Consider the following 18,869-nt stretch of genomic DNA (forward strand, 5'->3'; position numbering starts at 1 on the left):
AGCATATGCCACTGCACTTATCTCCATACTGTTCCAGATTAATCTTCTAGTCACTCATGCTGCCTAGGCAGGCATAATGATTAAACATGCAGAAACCTTCCAAAGTGAAGGAAGATGAGTTCCAAGAAATTTATTCAGAATTTACCTTTATAAAACTCTATATTCAGGCAATTATTGTATGCTGCAGATCACTTTATGTACATGGGGGTTATAGTATAGTGTATTTACTGCTTTACCACCTTAACTGAGTCTGTCTCCAAGGCTCCACACATTGTGTAGTAATACTCTACTTAATACTGTGGAAATTTGCAAAATTAACACAAAAGTGGAAATCATTATGAATCTTTCACATACCTATTATTCCATTTTTAACAATTATTAACATTGCCAGTTTTGTTTAGATCTAATTTTTAGCACCAGTTTTTCTCTTCAGAATAAATGTTAAAGTTCATATTATGAGTATTATTTAATTTGTCAACCAAAATTTAAATTGACACTAGAAAAATTCAAAATTTACCGAATCTTATTGTTGTTCAGCCTCAGAAAATGCAGTGCTTTCATTTCTGGTATTCCAGGTGGTATGGATTTTAAGTCATTGTGATCCAGAAATAATTCTCTCAGAGAATGATATGCCCCATAGAATGAGACTAGGTCCACACCATCATCCGCAAGTCTATTAAATGACAGGTACAAGTACTCCAGGCCTGGTTCCATATGGCCAAACACATAGCCAGGGATCCGTTCAATCTGGTTCCCAATTAGTACGAGGTGCAGCAGAGACTTAGGTAGATAGGAGGGGACATGGTAAAGCTTGTTATAGGACAGGTCAATGGATTCAAGATTTCTGCAACAAAGGAAAAGTCAACAGGATAAGGAGCTTCAGTAGACTGACAGGCCATCCTAATGAACCTAAACAGAACCAGATTATATATGTCAGCCTGGGCCTGTCTGGCCCCGAAGCTCATATTCTTACCAACATCCACACAGTACCTTAGCTAGGGTTGTTCATCAGAGTCCACTCAGATCCTTTGGGAAAATGGGGAAACTAAGTTCAAATTGTTGAATCAAGTGAAATCCACGAGTCTTTATTTCTAGTAACGATGTTTCCTGGTTTGTGGTGGGGTAGGGGTTGCCTGTACTTTTGTTATTTGATTTATGATCTGGCACATCAGGGACTTGGAGTGAGATGAAGGGATTAGAGTGAAATGGAGGAATGTGGAAGTGTTAATGCACTGGGAAGTCCTGGAATGTGGTGAGCTCCCCGCTTTGTTTCAGAAACTTCCCCTGAGTCTACAAGGGCTTCTGCCCAACCCTTTTCACCCAATAAAGATTCCTCTATTCACAAAGGACTTCATTATCCTCCAGTTGGGTCCAAAGCCTCTTTTCATCTCTGTGAACAGCCCGTTTCCCAAGCTGGTCAACTTAGGAGCATATCCTTGTATAAACATTCAGCCTATGTTTTGGCATATCCATTGGACATGATATCAGACTGGGCTTGCCTTCAACTCATTCATTCTTTGCTAAAGACTACAAATAGGCTGTTGATTCCTTCTAGGAAGGTGGATTCTATTTTTGCACCTCTACTCTCAAACAAAGCCTTCTTGAGGAAGAGACATGGTTTGGACCAAAGAAGGCAGACAGTAGGAAGACAGGTCAGGCCTCTGTAGCTTGGTATTTCCATCTAGTGATGAAGAAAAAGAGAGTCAACACTCCTCTCTGTGTGCAGAGGATTATGCCATTTAAACTGACAACTTGTAAGAGTAACAATTCCCTGGGAAAAGATGTTAAGAAAGTTAAACAGTGGTAGATACTTACTCTTGATTTATCCATGCTAAAGGAGCAATCCGACTTTCTTCTATTTTATTATAACGTAGTACAATCATATTGATCTTTCTGGTATGATTGAAACAAATTTCAGTTATTTCTTCAATTTGATTGTTTTCTAGGTATAATTCCTATAAATAAGATAAAATATTATTTTTCTTCCACTTGTGTGCAATGATATCCAATTTCACAAAAACTAAAATAGACTATTTGCGTTAGTATTATTTAAAGTCTTATTACCTTTTTTAAGTGAGTTCATACTTTTAAGATGTCAAATTTTATAGCTAATAACATAAAAAATACTGCCTATCATTATGGGATTAAATAAATTTAATTTGTGTTTATGCATATGCATATTTGAGTGTGGGTATGTATATGTATTTTACACATTTGTGCAAAAGCATGTGGAGGACAGAGGTTGGTATCAGGTATCTTCCTCAGTCTCTCTCCACCTTAGTTTTTGAGACAGTCTCTTACTGAGCCTCGTGATCCCTGATTCAGCTAGACTAGCCGAACTATTGGGCTCCAGAGATCCCCCCGTCTCCCCATCCTAGGTGCATACTACCATATACAGCTTTTTGTGGGTGCTAGAAATCAAACTTGGATCCTTACATTTATGTGGCAAACACTTTACAAAGTCATCTCTTCAGTCAGTTAAACTTAGTTTTTTAGCCATAATGTTATATGATACAGCATATCATATAATTGTATGAATTTTCTGACTTGGTGGCACATAGCTTTAATCCCAGCATTTGGGAGGCAGAGGCAGGCAGATCTCTGTGAGTTCAAGGCCTGCGTAGTCTACAAGGCAAGTTCTAGAACAGTCATGACTATTACACAAAGAAACCCTGTCTCAAAAAAAAAAAATAACAACTTACATTAGTTACGTTACTTGAGCTTTAGAGCCCTGAAAGTTAGGGGTAGAAATAATCACAACTCACCAGTGATAGGCCTGTAGAGAGAATAATGCTCACCCTAGGTTCCAGGGCTAATGCATGAGGGTCTAGCTGAGCCTGAGCTTCAGACCAGCTTTCCACTATTCAGTAGTCTCTATAATTATTTTAGGCTCATGTTTTTAGACTTGAGTTTTAATTTATTTACTCATAAAATTAACATTCATTAAGTTTCTGGTATTAGGGGGCTGGAGAGATGTCTCAGTGGTTAAAAGCACTGGTTGCTCTTCCAAAGGACCCAGTTTCAATTCCCAGTACCCACATGGCAACTCACACCTGTCTATAACTCCAGTTCCAGGGGACCCAGCACATTCACACAGACATACATGCAGGCAACACACCAATGCACATAAAATAAATTTTTTTTAAAAAGAAAGTTGCTGGTATTAGAAAAAATTTTTACTAAAGGGTCTTAATTATTAATTTTTTTCTGGTTATAGTTAGAATGCTTAAGTAGAATTGGCTTACATGTTGAATGTAACTTTTTATTCATATCATGGTTATTTTCCTTTTGTAACTTAATTTTGGCATTTATTAGAAATGCATAAAGGAACATTTAGCTTTTTGCTTTTATTGTCTTGTGTACTTAAGGGATAAATTACATGAGAGATTTCCAAACTCAAGTGTACATCAGAATCACCTCATTTAAAGTAGAAAATTCCAACCTAAATAAATCACAGGAAGGGGTATTTAAGTAGGTTCTGGAATACTCATTCATATACTGAAGACTCTGAAGCTATAAGAAAGTTGATATGTGACAGTCTAAAGATGTGCCGTGATGTAAGGCTGGCCTGCAGCAATGTTTTTAAAAGAATTTATAGCAAATAGCATGAAATGTATCCTGTGTGCCCAGAATTTCCAAGATCGGTGGAAACAGGTCCCTTTGGAGAGACAGAAGCCAGGCTGGAAAGTTCAGACATGGGGAGGAGAATATTGATTATTTTTTTGTCACCTAAGTTGCAAGTGTATATGTTTTACCAGTTGCATGTATCAAAGTATTTATAATTGTATTATATTTTGTGTGCATATATGTATATGAATAGACATATGTATAGAAATCAAAAGACAACTTGTAGATTATCAGTTATCTCCACAATATGGGTCTCAGGGATCAGACTCAGGTTGTCAGATTTTGTAGCAGCTGGGTTACCAGTTAAGCCATCTCTCAGGTCCCTAAAATGTGTCTTTAAAAAATAATTTCGGTATCTGACTTTGCTGACAAAGAATAAGAATTAGCATGTCAAGGATAGGTTCAGAAGTGTTTATGTCTTAATAATTTAGGTGAGAGTTGGGATACGCTTTTGATCCCCAGTACCATATAAATCAGGGCATGGTGGTGGTGCATGCCTGTGATCTCAACACTTAGGAGGTAGAAGCAGGAGGATCAAGAGTTCAAGCCCAGACTAGAATAATAAATTCCTATTTTAAAACAAAAAATTACCTGGACATGGTAGCACACACCTTTAATCCCAGGACTCTGGGGCAAAGGCAGATGGATCTCTAAGTTCAAGGCCAGCCTGGTCTAGAAAGCAAGTTCTAGGACAGCCAGAGCTACATAGAGAAACCCTCTCTCAAAAAAAAGAAAACAAACAAACAACTAGATAATTCTGATGTAAAGCCAAGTGCTGGTAAACTCCAGCGTTCTCTAGCTATGTCTCTTTAGCAGCTGGAAGAAGCAGGACTGTAGTGCAATCATATGATTGCAACAGTATGCAATCATAACAGATAGCTCTCTATTCTGGATCATAGCACTAAAGGAACTCCATACTGGCTTCTTGGGAGATGAACATGGAATGTGGTAGAAACAAGTTCAGATACGGAAACCTGAGTTCCAACTTGGTCTGTGAGTATATATAAACTCTCTGGACCTCAGTGTTCCTAATTCAAGAAATGAGCATTGACAGTTATTGGCTAAAGACCACCTGAGTGGGAAAGAGCACTCCTGGGAACCACTGGGGACTCCAGAAGATTTGAAACAAGAACAAGATCTGGAGCCTGAAGTTAGACACAATACAGTTTTAGATAGAACTGATGAAAATTTCTAAGCTTCAGAGTTGATGAAATAGTCCAGGCCTTATTGTACAATTCTTAGATCCATCCATATTGTTATCATTAGGTCAGAATGTGCTTTTACTCAGAATTTGTGAATTGGGGATGTGTTGGATAGTTTTATATCAATTTGACACAAGCTAAAGTCATCTGAGAGGAGGGAACCTCAATTAAGAAAATGCCTCCATAACATCAGGCTGGAGGCAAGCCTGTAGGGCATTTTCCTAGTTAGTGATTGATGGGGGAAGGCCAGCCCATTGTGGGCGGTGCCATCCCTGGGCTAGTGGTCCTGGGTTCTATAAGAAAGCAGGCTGAGCCGGGCGGTGGTGGCGCACGCCTTTAATCCCAGCACTTGGGAGGCAGAGGCAGGCGGATCTTTGTGAGTTCGAGGCCAGCCTGGTCTAGAGAGCAAGATCCAGGAAAGGCGCAAAGCTGCACAGAGAAACCCTGTCTCGAAAAACCTAAAAAAAAAAAAAAGAAAGAAAGCAGGCTGAGCAAGCCATGGGGAGCAAGCCAATAAGTAGCACTCCTCCATGGCCTCTCCATCAGCTCCTGTCTCCAGGTTCCTGCCCTGTTTGAGTTCCTATCCTAACTTCTTTTGATGATTGAACAGTGTTGTGGAAGTGTAAGCTAAATAAACCCTTTCCTCCCCAAGTAGCTTTAGTCATGGTGTTTTGTCACAGCAATAGAAACCCTAAGTAGGACAGGGGACAAGTAGTTAAACTTGCTAGCTCTGGTTTAGGATAATTTAATCGGTCTGTTTCACCACCGAGAGCTGTCATCATTGCCATTTTTCATGTTATCAGATGCATCTAATACTCAGGTGATAGTGAATTCTGTATATAGTGCCAGAACTCTATTGAGTTTAATATATATTACAGTAAGTAGTCTTCTAAGATATTTATTTTGGAGCCAACAAGATAGCTTAGTAGGTAATAAGTGCTTGCCACACAATCCTAACAACCTGAATTGGAGCCCAACAATCCATGGTGGAAGAGAGAAAACCAACTCCCAAATGTTGTGCTCTGACTTCCACATGCCCATTGTGATGTATATATGCCTGTACCCATGCATGACTCTATCTCTCAGTCTCACAACAACAACAATAATATTTAAAGGATACATTTGTCTTAATTTTTTATAGATTATAATACTATAAAACATTAAAAGAAGTTCAGTATAATGGCACACAGCTACACTTACAGTACTCAGGAGGCTGAAGCAGGAGGATCATGATTTCTAGGCCAGCCTGAACTACATAGTGAGATCCTGCCTCAGAAAACACAACAGAAATTAGAAGAAAGATATCAGTACCTCAATAGAAGCAGGAAGACCTTGTGGTATGATTCTAAATTTATTTTTTCCCAGACGTAGATATGATAGGCTCTTCAAAGATTTGAAAGCTAAAGGATTGACATTGATTTCACTGAGATTGTTTCCTTCCAATTCTAAGGTGACAAGTTGGTTCAAGTCTAGAAAAATAAAATTATCTGAATATTAGAATAACTTTAAAAACATGCAATTTGGGCTGATGATGTAGCTCAGTGGCAGAGCACTTGCCTGTGACCTGGGCTGGAGCCCCAGAACTGCACAAAGAAACAATAAAAAGAGGAAAGAAACCATTTTTTAAAATTCAGTGTATTTGGAGATTTATAATTTCTTTATCTTGGTTTCCCCAATAAATCCTTTTCCTGAGTATTTTATACATGACTTCTGCACAATTCAACCAGGACAAGAGTTATGGTTAGGGGAAATAATTCAGGTGTTGAAGGGTACAAATATGTATAAGGAGCAGAAACAATAAAAAACAGAAGGTAGACAGAAGAGTAAGGATCACCTCTAGAGGCCATATTCCTTGTACTGGCTAGTTTTATGTCAACTTGCCACAGCTGGAGTCATCTGAGAGGAGGGAATCTCAATTAAGAAAATGCCTCTATAGAAACTCCATCCAACTACTAAGGAATCTGGATGCAGAGATTCATGGCTAGGCCCCGGGTAGATCTCTGGGAGTCCAATTAGTGAAAATGAGGAGGGTTTATATGAGCGAGAATTGTTGAGACCAAGGTTGGATAAAACACAGGGACAAATAGCCAAACAAATGGAAACACATGAACTATGAACCAATGGCTGAGGGGTCACCAACTGGATCAGGCCCTCTGAATGGGTGAGACAGTTGATTGACTTGATCTGTTTGGGAGGCATCTAGGCAGTGGGACCGGGTCCTGTGCTCATTGCATGAGTCGGCTGTTTGAAACCTGGGGCCTATGCAGGATTGCTTGGCTCAGCCTGGGAGGAGGGGACTGGACCTACCTGGACTGAGTCTACCAGGTTGATCTCAGTCTGCGGGGGAGGCTTTGCCCTGGAGGAGGTGGGAATGGGGGGTGGGCTGGGGGGAAGGTGAGGGGGGTGGGATGGGGGAGAACAAAGGAATCCGTGGCTGATATGTAGAACTGAATTGTATTGCAAAATAAAAATAAAAATAAAAAAAGAAAATGCCTCTATGACAGACTGAACTCAAGCTGGTAGGGCATTTTCTTAATTATAAATTGATGAGGAAGGACCCAACCCATTGCGGGTGGTGCTATCCCTGGACTGGTGGTCCGGGGTTCTATAAGAAAGCAGGCTGAGTAAGCCATGGGGAGCAAGCCAGTAAGCAGCACCCCTCCATGGCCCTGATCAGCACCTGCCTCCAGGTTCCTACCCTGCTTTAGTTCCTGTCCTGACTTCCTTGGATGAACAGTGCCGTAGAAGCATAAGCCAGTAAACCCTTTCTTCCCAAGTTGCTCTAGAGAGTCATGATATTTCATCACAGCAATAGTAACCATGATTAAGACACTTGCCAAACAGGGATTTGGAATTCAAGTGGACAAGGAGTTAAGAGTGTCATGACATTCATTGGAACCATTTGCAAATACCTGTAGGTATGAATTGGCAATGTGATAGGCAGTGGGATGGTGATTCCTTTCTCTGTAACACAGAAACAAACACTGTCCTCACAAACCCTCCATCTCTCAATAAGAGAGTTAAAAATATAGCAGAGTACCAGGTGTAGTGGTGCATACCATTAATCCCAGCACTCAGGAGGCAGAGGCAGGCAGATCTCTGACAGTTTGAGGCCAGTCTGGTCTACATAGGAATGTTCCAGGACAGCTGGAGCTACACAGTGAGATGCTGTCACAGAAGAGGAGGAGGAAGAGGAGGAGGAGGAGGAGAGACTGGCACAGAGTGAAGCTAGTTTTTTGTTTTGTTTTGTTTAAGAAAGATGCAGATGCAGAGATCCACGGCCAAGCCCCAGGTGGAGCTCCAGGAGTACAATCGACGAGAGAGAGACAGAGACAGAGACAGAGACAGAGACAGAGAGAGAGGAGGGATTACAGGAGCAAGAGATACTGAGACCATGATTGGAAAAAGCACAGGGGCAAATAGCCAAACTAGTGGAAACACATGAACTGGGAACCAATAGCTGAGGAGCCCCCATGGAACTGGATCAGGCCCTCTGGATAAGTGAGACAGTTGATTAGCTTGAACTGTTTAGGAGGGCCCCAGGCAGTGGGACCAGGACCTGTCCTTAGTGCATGAGCTGGCTTTCTGGAACCTAGGGCCTATGCTGGGACACTTTCCTCAGACTTGGTGAAGGGAGGAAGGGACTGGACCTGCCGCAACTGAATCTACCAGGCTGAGCTGAATCCCTAGGGGAATCCTTGCCTTGGAGGAGGTGGGAATGGGGGTTGGATTTGGGGGAAAGCGGGGATGGGTGGGAGGAGAGAGGACAGGGGAATTCGTGGCTGATATGTAAAATTAAATTTTTTATAAAATTAAAAAAAAAAGATTATCAGAACTCTCCATGTATTCAGACTGAACTACCAAGGAAGACCTTTATACAAGCAATTTTTTTTCCCCTACACTGTTTCTGCTGGCCTCAGGAGTGGTACCGACTAGGTCAGATAGAGCTTGCACCACTCAACAGTGACATACCCAGGGGTCTCTGAGTCAGAGGTTCAGGGTGTAGACAAGATTCCCCAAATATGGGATGTTTTCCTGCTCAACCTCTGTCGTCAGCATTACAATGAATACCCTGTGCAGCTCAGGCCTATACTATGAAACAGCAAAGACAGTCACATAGGAAATATAGGTAATAAATGCCTGAAGTTTTTAAGAGAATGTAGTATGGATGGGAGTGGTGTGGAAGCAATAGTCTCTTATGGATACAAAGATTTAGATAGAGTTAAGAGGAGCTTCAGGTTGAAACAGCCAAGTGAGCACATGCAGATAAAAGGCATGTTTGAGCTTGCTGGGATGGATGGAGGCCTCACCCTGAGGTGGGCTGTGTGCAGCAGGGTAAAATTGTTGTTCAGAGGGAATGCCTTTGATGTAGGTGTGGCTCTCATTCTCTGTGTACCTAAATGCAGAACTGAGGATGCTATGACAAAAGCCATGTAAGTACCATTCTGGTGGTGGTACTGAGGATCAGTCAGGGATTGGGTTACAGGAAGTAGGTAAGACAGCCAGGAAACTATCCATAGTTATGTTTCTTTGTGTCTTGTTTCTAAAATTAAAGGTACAGAGGATCCAGCATTTCTCTAATATATAGGTTGAGATCTTGAAGTATAGACACTTTCCATTGAAAAGTGGAGAATAGAAGTCAGTAATTACATGACATCCTGAGAAACAACAAATTCACAATGCTTTGTGTTCCTGTGCTGTTTTCTCTTGTGTCTGTCTGTCCGTCTCTCTGTCTGTGTGTGAAGTGGGGTAAAGAACGTTTTAGTTAGGTTAGATCTGAGGTTGCTGTTGAAACTATTCCTAACAAGAAAATAGAAGTCAAAGACCTTTGTTGTGGGTAAGATCATGACCCATTGTAGATACAATGGCATGCATGTTAGTGTTCCTGATGGACTTAAGCAGCCAGGGTGAAGTGACTTTGGTTTGATTGTTCTGGTCATGAGGCATGACAAGAATGTTCTGAAGCACATCCTGTTTTCCACTCCCCCACCCCCTGCCTTTTACTCTGCTAGCGTGGTAGAGCTCCCCTTTCTGTTCACACATTCAGTGTCTCAGGTGGTCTCCTTTACTTGTTATGTGTGCCCTTGTACACCTGCCTCCCTCAGCTCTTGACTACCAGCCCATCCTGCCTTCAGTTCTACAGCATCTAGAGTTATGACTTTTTCTTTGCCATGCCTTTTCTCTCCTGGTTTTCCATTTCTTTGCATCTGTGATCTGAAAGGCCATCGGTGAGTAGCTGCAGGGAAGGATAGAGAATAGTGTCTCTTAGAGGCAACACACAGAAAGGCTGGGTCACAGTACTAGGTGAGGTCATGTTCAGGCTCACCTGCTAGCTGTTACCCAAGCAGCAGAACTCACCCAGAGGCAAGGGAACCCAACAGCTGCCCCAGCCAAGGAATATCCAGCACTTCAGGGGCCAATACACAGCAGGACTAAGAACCCAGGCACCCGGAGACATAACGAGATCTTTTCTGGCCACCAACATAAAGATGCAGCTTCCTCTGTGTTTAGTGCATAGACATGAGAGAGAAGATGGCCAGTCCACCCAGGACTATAAATCAACACTCTGGAAATACAGTGCATTTGTTTGAGGGGGACAAAGTGTGCTGAAAACCTATTTCAGGGATATATGAGAAAAACTTCAAAATAAGAAGTATATAGTAAGACATGGTGGCTCATGACTGTAAGTCCAGCACTTAGAAGCTGAGGCAGGAAGATTGTAAGTTCAAAGCCAGCCTAGAATACATAGTGAGACCCTGCCTCAGAAAAGAAAAATCAGTAATTTATGTTTTTATAGGATACCATTTTAATAGCACAACTAGAAATGTAAACCCAGTTTATACAGCCTATTTATATGCTTGTTCTCAATTTTGTGTTCATTTCAGTCTAACAGAGCAGTTAGAAATTAAAGTTTCCAGTGTGCTTTCCATATGACAAAGCCCATCAAAATCTGTGTTTATTAGTGTTTTTCATGTGCACATCCAAATCCATCTGGAAACTGAGTGTTTCCATAACTATGTAATCCTCACATTTGGCAATTCTCATAATTACTGTTCTTTCTCATCAACGGAAGTGTTTTTTTCCTGTGAAGTTTTTTGGAAGCTAACAGAAATAATACTTGGGTTGTTTATTCCTTTATATGCTCACTCTTTCAGTATTGCTTAACAACTGTGTTTCAACTCAAGTTAGCAGAAAGTGTTGGGCATTATACTTCAAGAGCAGTGCTAGATGATTATGAAGATGAAAAAGAAAATTAAGCAGTCTTGTCTTAAGGGAATTCACAAGCTAATCAAAGGTGTCGGAATTTGTACAAAATGACACTTGTGTGTAGTTGCAGTTCTACATATCACTAGAGAAAGAAGAAAAAGAGCCCACTCTGGCATGTTTAGACACTCCTCACTGAATTGTCCATCAGAAAGCCAAGCTGTGGTGACAGCTTCACTTCATGCATCATGGGGTACGGAATTAGCAGGACTTCAACTCACACACTCTCCAGAACAGGGCTGCCGAGGCTGCTACTGTGAGGTTTCTTGCCCCTACTGTCTAACAGCACTGCCTCTCACACGTGCATGTTCATTCCTTCTTTACACAGAATTTTATACACTTGGATTGAGATTCCAGCATACAGAAAATGAAGTAGCGATGCATATCGATACAGTGAGTCACCCAAATACATGGTGCTCAGGGAGTATTAAGTGAAACTCTTCAGATATTACGGGCTTGTAAGAGAGTTACTGTGCTGTGAGTGATGAACACCTGACATCATTAAGAAAAAGTTTTATTTAAGATTAAAACATTTTTTGTTTTAAAAAACAGCAGGACATTGAAAAGGCAATAGGAGGCAATATATCTTGGGTAAGTGATTAAAGTTAGCTTATCAACTTAATGGTGAAGTAACCTAAAATTTTCTAGTTATGCATTTAGTAATACTGTGAAATCTTGCACACAAGATTTAAATACCTGATAAAGTTTCTTCATCGATAGCCTGGAGATTGTTGTCGTTTATTTTAAGTTCTTCTAGTGTAGATGGTAATTCTGAAGGAATATGTACCAAATTATTTCCATCCATGTTCAGACGCATTAACTTCTTCAAAAACTTAAAAAACAAATCTCAAAATTACCATTTTTTTTCAGTCACAGCTGTTTCACACTATTTCCCATATAGTGGTCAGTCTTAATTTTGTGAGGCCAGAGATTTTACCTTCTTAGCAATAAATAAGTTTCATTAACTGAATGCAGTAATTTGAACCTGTTGTGAATGCTAATAATTAATTTTAATGTATTTATAAAGTTCAGTTTCCCATATGCACTAATATTTATGCTAGAAAAATGATTATAAAATAGCACTGTTCAGGTGGACAACGGGGAGAGGATCTCAAAGGACTTGGAGGGGAAGAAATGATCAAAATATATTTAAATTTAAAGTTGTTTTAAGTAATAAAAATATAAAAAATTTCAAATCCAAGTGATTGTATATGATCACCCAAACAGCTGACCTTAAGAACAGTATGTTTCCACATTTATGGTTGTATGTTAATTGCAGCCTCTCCTGCACCACCAAAAGAAGAGAACTGAAGTGAATATGTGGAATGATTGATTTATCCAGGGATCACAGGAATCGTTTCCAATTTTTACCAGGACAGAAAATCTCCAGATCAAGAAGTAGATAATCTATGACATTTTTCTCTCACTCACTCAATTATAAAATAAATCTATGGCCCTCTATACCAGCTGTTGTTTGGTCAGAGGGCTGGAGAATTTGAAGCAGGTACGGGGAGTCCCCCATCTGCCTGCCTAGACGCCAGAAAACTAGGAGAGAATCCAAGAGGCCAGTCATTCGTTGCAAGGGAAGATGGAGGGCCCAGAATATTATCTAAAGGGGAGAAAATTAGCCTGGTGAGATACAGTGTGCTTTACAAATGGCTTTAAAGCACATAATTTATGTGATCTTTTATGCACACCAACCTTTCCTCTCTCGCTTCTGTTTTTGTTTCCCTGAAATTCTCTGATTTAGATGAGTATTTTCTACTTTTTCAAAAGAATTTTTCAGTCAAATCTGTTTTCTTCAAAGGTTTCCTTTGTACATGTGCTGTCCTTTCTTTCGCTCCTCCTCATCTATTTCATGCTAATCTTCATCGAGCTCATTTGTTTTTAAACTCTCCCTGCCAAAATATTCTCCAGCACATTCTGTCTACTGTGCGGAAGTAAGAAAGCTTCACTTTACTGGCCTGAGCATTTTAGTAGAGGCTCTAAATATGTTCTCCTTTATTACTGGACAATTCTTCACATGCCGAGAGACCAGACTTCAATGAATTTCACCTACTGGGGAGAAACTATTCTTTAAATTCAGAACATTAGTTATGTCTGATCTTATTGTTGCTATTCTTCTCATAAGCTTAACATACGTAAAGCAACAAACTATAAGCAAAAGAAAACTTGACTATAGTTTAAGGACATCAGAGAAGAAACTTAATGTAGAAGGAAATTAACAATTAAAAACCTTTCTGCTTATTTTTCCCTTCCCCACCCACCTCCAACCACAGCCAATAGGAGTCATCTTGTCACATACTAATGGAAGTGTGTACCTTGAATGCTTTTGGACCTATGCCTGAAGAAGTGATATTATTTCTGCTCAGATCAAGCCTTTCCAAATTTGGTAATCCATTAAATGCTTCATCCGGAATGGAAATGATTGAATTCCCTAGGATGTACAATAGTTGTATTAGAAGTGTGCATATATAGACATGTACATATATACTTAAATGAGTATGCATGTCTCTGTATACATGAATATTAAGAGAGAGCTCTATATGCAAAGGAAAGCAATATTCGGAACAAGGACAGAAAATATATAAACAGATGCATACTTGAAAAAAATAACAAGATTGGGATGAGACAACTTAACAGTCAAAAGTGTGTCTTGGTCAGGACCTCATGTTTCAGATAAAGCTACTTAAAATAACTACAATAAACTGTTGGACGGGGCTAATAGCATTGTGCATTCACAACAAAGGTGTATTTCTGTGAGGCAAGACAGAAACTGTTTCCTTCATATTTTTCCATTGCCATTTCCCTGGACTTGGAAACATGATGCTGTTTGTATCTAAGAAATCAAAGAAAAATCACTCAGTGTCTGTGAGCATGTTTCCTTCTCTCTCTCTCTCTCTCTCTTTTTTTTTTTTTTTCCTGGAGCTGAGGACTGAACCCAGGGCCTTGCGCTTGCTAGGCAAACGCTCTACCACTGAGCTAAATCCCCAACCCTGTTTCCTTCTCTTTATAAGAAGCTTAGAAAGATCTTGTCTCATAGACCCAACCATTTCTGATAGTATACCTTTGTCTGCAAGCTAAAGGATTCTTACATCCATCTGTTTTATGGACTTTTGGTCCATATGGTCTTAACATTTGGCTAGGTACAGTCATCAGTGATTTTAAACACCTTGTAAAACGAAAGACTGTATGATCCTATATGGGTTATTATCCCTTCCTGACTTTAGTCTTTCACTAATTGAGTTTCTGTAAGGCAGAGGATACCTGCCACATAGGCTGCAGGAGAAGGCTTTGCTAGGCATTAGAATTCTTTACGTGGTTTTACATGAAAACCTATTGTCTAGGAGACCTGACAATCTGTTTAACACTGGCAGTGTCCTATTGCAGACTTCTGTTCCTGCACATATATCTTAGACCCATCCAGATCTCCTCACCTCTGCATCCTAAGGGCACCATAAGCCAGACACTCACACAAATGAAATCTTAATACTCCACTACTTAGCACTTTCCCTGGTAGCCTGATAGAGACGTGGGCAAAGGGTCTGGTCACCACACTCTCTTTGGAATAGCCAAAGGAAAGAAAACAACTGATGGTATAATCACTGAGGTTATGGAATAGCCCTAACTGCTGTGGCAATGGGACAGCCACCCTAGAAAGTGTTGGGTAAGTTTCCTAAAAATGTGTTGCCATGTCTCTCAGCCTATTGTGCTGCTTCTAGGAGTAATGAGAAATGAAGGTATAGGTCCCCACAAACATCTGTATATGGGTGTTTTAGCAGCTACAGACAAAATTGCCTTAAGCTGAAAAAAAAATCACACATTCTCTAGCTGATTTATATAATAGAACACTGCTCAGCAATAAAGGAAAATGAACTAGTGATTTTTAAAGCATTAGAAGTCTAACTACAAGGCTACTTACTGTGTGATTCTATTTAGTGAAACTTTATTTCTGTGTTAAAATCAGTGAACACAGAAAACAGGTCAGTTACTGTGGTGGCCAACAACTGGAGAGATGGCGATATGAAGAATTTGGGGAGTGATGGAAATATTCTTTATCTGAACTGTGGTAGTGTTCACATTTATAAAAACTTGTAGAACTATACATTATAAATAAAGCTTTATCACATAGACAAAGTGTACCCCATTAAATCTAAATTTTTAAAATGCTCCTTGAGAAATCACCATTTGGTTAGAGTTTGCTCTAAATCTAAGCCATTCTTCAGTGTGTGCCTGTCTCCTGCACAGTCGATCTGTATGAAGACAATAAAATCAGTTCCTATTAAATCAAAGCAATATTCATAGGGCAGTAAAATTCACCATTTTTATCTGAACACAAAATAAGTTGTCATCTCTTACCCGCCAGCTCCAGGCTTGTTACTTCTGGAGCTGTTATTGGTGGGATCTGGGTAAAGGCTGCATGAATGCAGCTGATGGTCCTGTAGGAAAGGGCACAGCTTCCGGGCAGGCGTGGCCTGCCTCTTGGGGTACCAGGTATTACCCTGGAGGGCATCCGGAACACATCTCCTCTTATGGCATCCTCCTCTTCCTCTTCCTTCTCTCCTTCCCTCTCAGTCTCCTCATTACCCTCTTCCTCCCCTTGTCCATAGTAGAGTGGTTGATGTGCTGACCGCCCTTCCTCCTCAGGCCTCAGCTTTCCCTCTGCTCTTTCCTCATCACTGTGAAGCTCAGTAGGCCCAGAGGTTTCTTTCTTGTGCTCCACATGTTCTTGAATTTCTTCTTCATCCTCCTCAGATTGAAGACCTTCTTTTATGACTACTTGATCCATTTCTATCTGAGGAGGTGGCACTTGCTTGTGAAGTATGTTAATGGATTCTCTTTGTTCTGAAGAAGCACCAGAAAATTCAGTGTTCATTTAGTGTTCTACCACTGAATAGAGAATAGAGAATAGGAGGCTAATGACCACAGAAGGATGAAGTAGGTGGGGGGGGGGGGGTGATTTGATGATGTTAGTAAATGGAAAAGGTCATAATGAAAATGAGGTTAATAAATAGTCCCTCTACTTGACTGCTATATAAAGATAAAATGCAGTTGAAGTTAACTAACTTTATTTCTCTTTTGTAGGATTTGCTATAGATACAAGATTTTTGTGTCTGTGAGCCTTAGTACTATTTTTGCATTAACTACTGTAATACTTATTTTCACTAGACTATGATGCAAATTGGTAAACTAAAAGGGGAATAATAGTTGGGCAGTGGTAACGCACACCTTTAATTCCAGCACTTGAGAGGCAAAGGCAGGCAGATCTCTTGAGTTCGAGACCAACCTGGTCTACACAGCTAGTTCCAGGACAGCCAGGGCTACACAGAAAAACCCTGTCTCAAAAAGGGGGGGGGGGTAATAATATTAACACATTATGCAAAATAGAGAGCAGTTTTATTGTAAGGCTTTGATACCATTGGATAGTACCATTATAATAGAAACTGTTCTATAGGTCTTTCACAGACAGTAGAGAAGATATAGTCCATATTGTCTCACTTTGAGTGAAGAGTTCTAAAGACAAATGAGTTCATAGTGCATAGATTTTCTTCCATCAAAATTTATAAATCTGGGGCTGGAGAGATGGCTCAGAGGTTAAGAGCACTGACTGCTCTTCCAGAGGTCCTGAGTTCAATTCCCAGCAACCACATGGTGGCTCACAACCATCTGTAATGAGATCTGGTGCCCTCTTCTGGCCTGCAGAGATACGTGCAGACAGAATACTGTATACATAATAAATAAATAAATTTAAAAAAAAAATTTATAAATCTAATTGTCTCTCTTATTTTCAATTGATAATCCTATACAAACTAGCCCCAGAAGGAACACAAAAATAAAAAATATCATTATTTGAAAAAGTTACTTGTGATATCCATTCAGTGTATATTACAAAGTCTGAGGTTGTTTTTGTTTGTTTTAGTTTTGGTTTTTTGAGACCAGGTTTCTCTGTGCAGCCCTAGCTGTCCTGGAACTTGGTCTGTAGACCAGGCTGGCCTTGAACTCAGAGATCCTCCTGCCTCTGCCTCCCAAGTACTGTAGTTAAAGGTGTGTGCTACCACCACCACCACCACCTGGCTTGAAGATTTTTTTTTTTTACATTTGTAGCAAAACAATCAGAAGAAGGGGGGAAATTGGTAAATGGAAGCTAAAGGTATCATATTTAAACTTTCAAAATCCTTTCTGTGTCCAGGCTTACTTAACTAAACTACATTTCAGGAAGACTACAAATCCTTTGGAAAAAATGTCTAAGAAATTCTGAATCTTGCCTATAATTGCCTTGTAAACTTCAAGGAGACAGTTTCAGTGAGCATACCTTCTAACATTTTTTTTAAAGTATAATGCTTTGAGTCAAGCTTGATGATGCATGTCTTTAATCCCAGCACTTGGATGGCAGAAGCAGAGGTAGGGAGATTTCTATGAATTTGAGACCAGCCCCCAGCTACACAGTGAGAACCTATCTCAGAAGAAAGTACAGTGCCTTAGAGAAATAACTGATGGTGTGAGGTAAGAACCGATTCTGAAGTTTCTCCTGGCAGGAGGATTTTTGTAGATACTTGTCCTCTGGTTGTCTGTGGGGGAGGGGGAGAACAATCTGCCTTGATATAGGCAAAACAAAATGTCCTTATCTGTACCTGTCAAATGATATAGCAACTGTTTATTTTCATAAGTCACTAGCTAAGCTTTCTTCCAGGAGGCCTAAGCCCTCCAAAGGGCACCCCTACTTGTTCAGGAACAAGTTTCATTTGAGAGCAGGTCAGCAAGCATCCACTGAAACCTGTGCTATCATCTCCTATATAGAAGTGCCACCCAAGAAAACCAAGCCAGTCCACACCTCTGTGTTTTGCTGGGATTCCTCAGACCACTGTTGGATTCCTTGCTGCCTCTGGGCTGATGGATAGGAAAAGCCAGGAGGGTTGAGGCTTTCTTTGCTCTGATTATAAATCATCCCTTGTTCTCATAATAGTGATTAGTATACTCCTGACAAGCTTGATTAATAGAATGACTAATTAATCAATAGGATGATGCATATACAGACAGACCCAAGTGAAACCCTGAACTAGTTAAAAAGTCAGGATTTACTATAGGAATTCTATTGCTGTGCCTCTAAAGCCTTATAAGAATCACACATGAAATAGAATCAGATTCAACTTGACTCAGTCTGAGAATTAGAACTATAGAGCTACAATCTCTTTCTGTACCCTAAATACATTTCCCTAGATATTTTTGTTTATTGGCATGGAGCTGCATTTTAAGTACCTTGATGACTGCATTTATAATAATTTACACCTTAATGTAATGGTAAAGTAAAAACAAATAGAAGTTAGGACTAAATTATCTGTGGTACTTTGTTTTATATTGTATACCATCATTAGAGCAGATAGGGCAGCATTCTCCTTCTGGTTTAATGGTATAGGCACACGTCTTGGGGTGGCACACAGTTTCATCACAAAGTACCCTTCCATTTGAGCAGAGGCAGGTGCTGCAGGGCTCAGGAGACCAGACGGCTTTGTTGTACATGATCATGCCCTTTACAAAGCAGTGTCCTTTCTTTCCTAGAGAAAAAACAGAACACTTTGATTGATTGATTGATTGATTGATTGATTGATTGATTGATTGATTGAGACAGGGTCTCTCTATTAAGTAATCCTGGCTGTCCTGGAACTCACTATGTAGACGGCTGCCCTAGGACTCACAAGAGAATCACCTGCCTCTGCTCCCTGAGTGCTAAGATTAAAAGAGTATGCCACCATTTCTAGCAGGAACACATACTTAATG

The 18,869-nt window shown here is 40.2% G+C and overlaps 2 protein-coding genes across 2 annotated transcripts in view; one reads left to right on the top strand and one right to left on the bottom strand.

The window, feature by feature from the left end:
* Cenpp (centromere protein P) overlaps positions 1-18,869 on the top strand; it is a 214,727-nt gene that overhangs the window by 141,747 nt on the left and 54,111 nt on the right. The window lies entirely within an intron of this gene.
* The window catches only part of Ecm2 (extracellular matrix protein 2), a 41,731-nt gene that overhangs the window by 8,975 nt on the left and 13,887 nt on the right, over positions 1-18,869 (bottom strand). Inside the window, exons 3-9 of the mRNA XM_052727294.1 lie at positions 18,458-18,646; positions 15,453-15,938; positions 13,415-13,530; positions 11,790-11,925; positions 6,141-6,298; positions 1,816-1,955; positions 518-844 (exon numbers count right to left, since the gene is read on the bottom strand). Coding sequence (XP_052583254.1) covers positions 518-844; positions 1,816-1,955; positions 6,141-6,298; positions 11,790-11,925; positions 13,415-13,530; positions 15,453-15,938; positions 18,458-18,646 — 1,552 coding nt within the window. The remainder of the gene's footprint in view (positions 1-517; positions 845-1,815; positions 1,956-6,140; positions 6,299-11,789; positions 11,926-13,414; positions 13,531-15,452; positions 15,939-18,457; positions 18,647-18,869) is intronic.

Source organism: Peromyscus californicus, unplaced genomic scaffold, assembly GCF_007827085.1.
Source record: "Peromyscus californicus insignis strain IS unplaced genomic scaffold, ASM782708v3 Scaffold_8__1_contigs__length_139910024, whole genome shotgun sequence".
Lineage (NCBI taxonomy): Eukaryota > Metazoa > Chordata > Mammalia > Rodentia > Cricetidae > Peromyscus > Peromyscus californicus.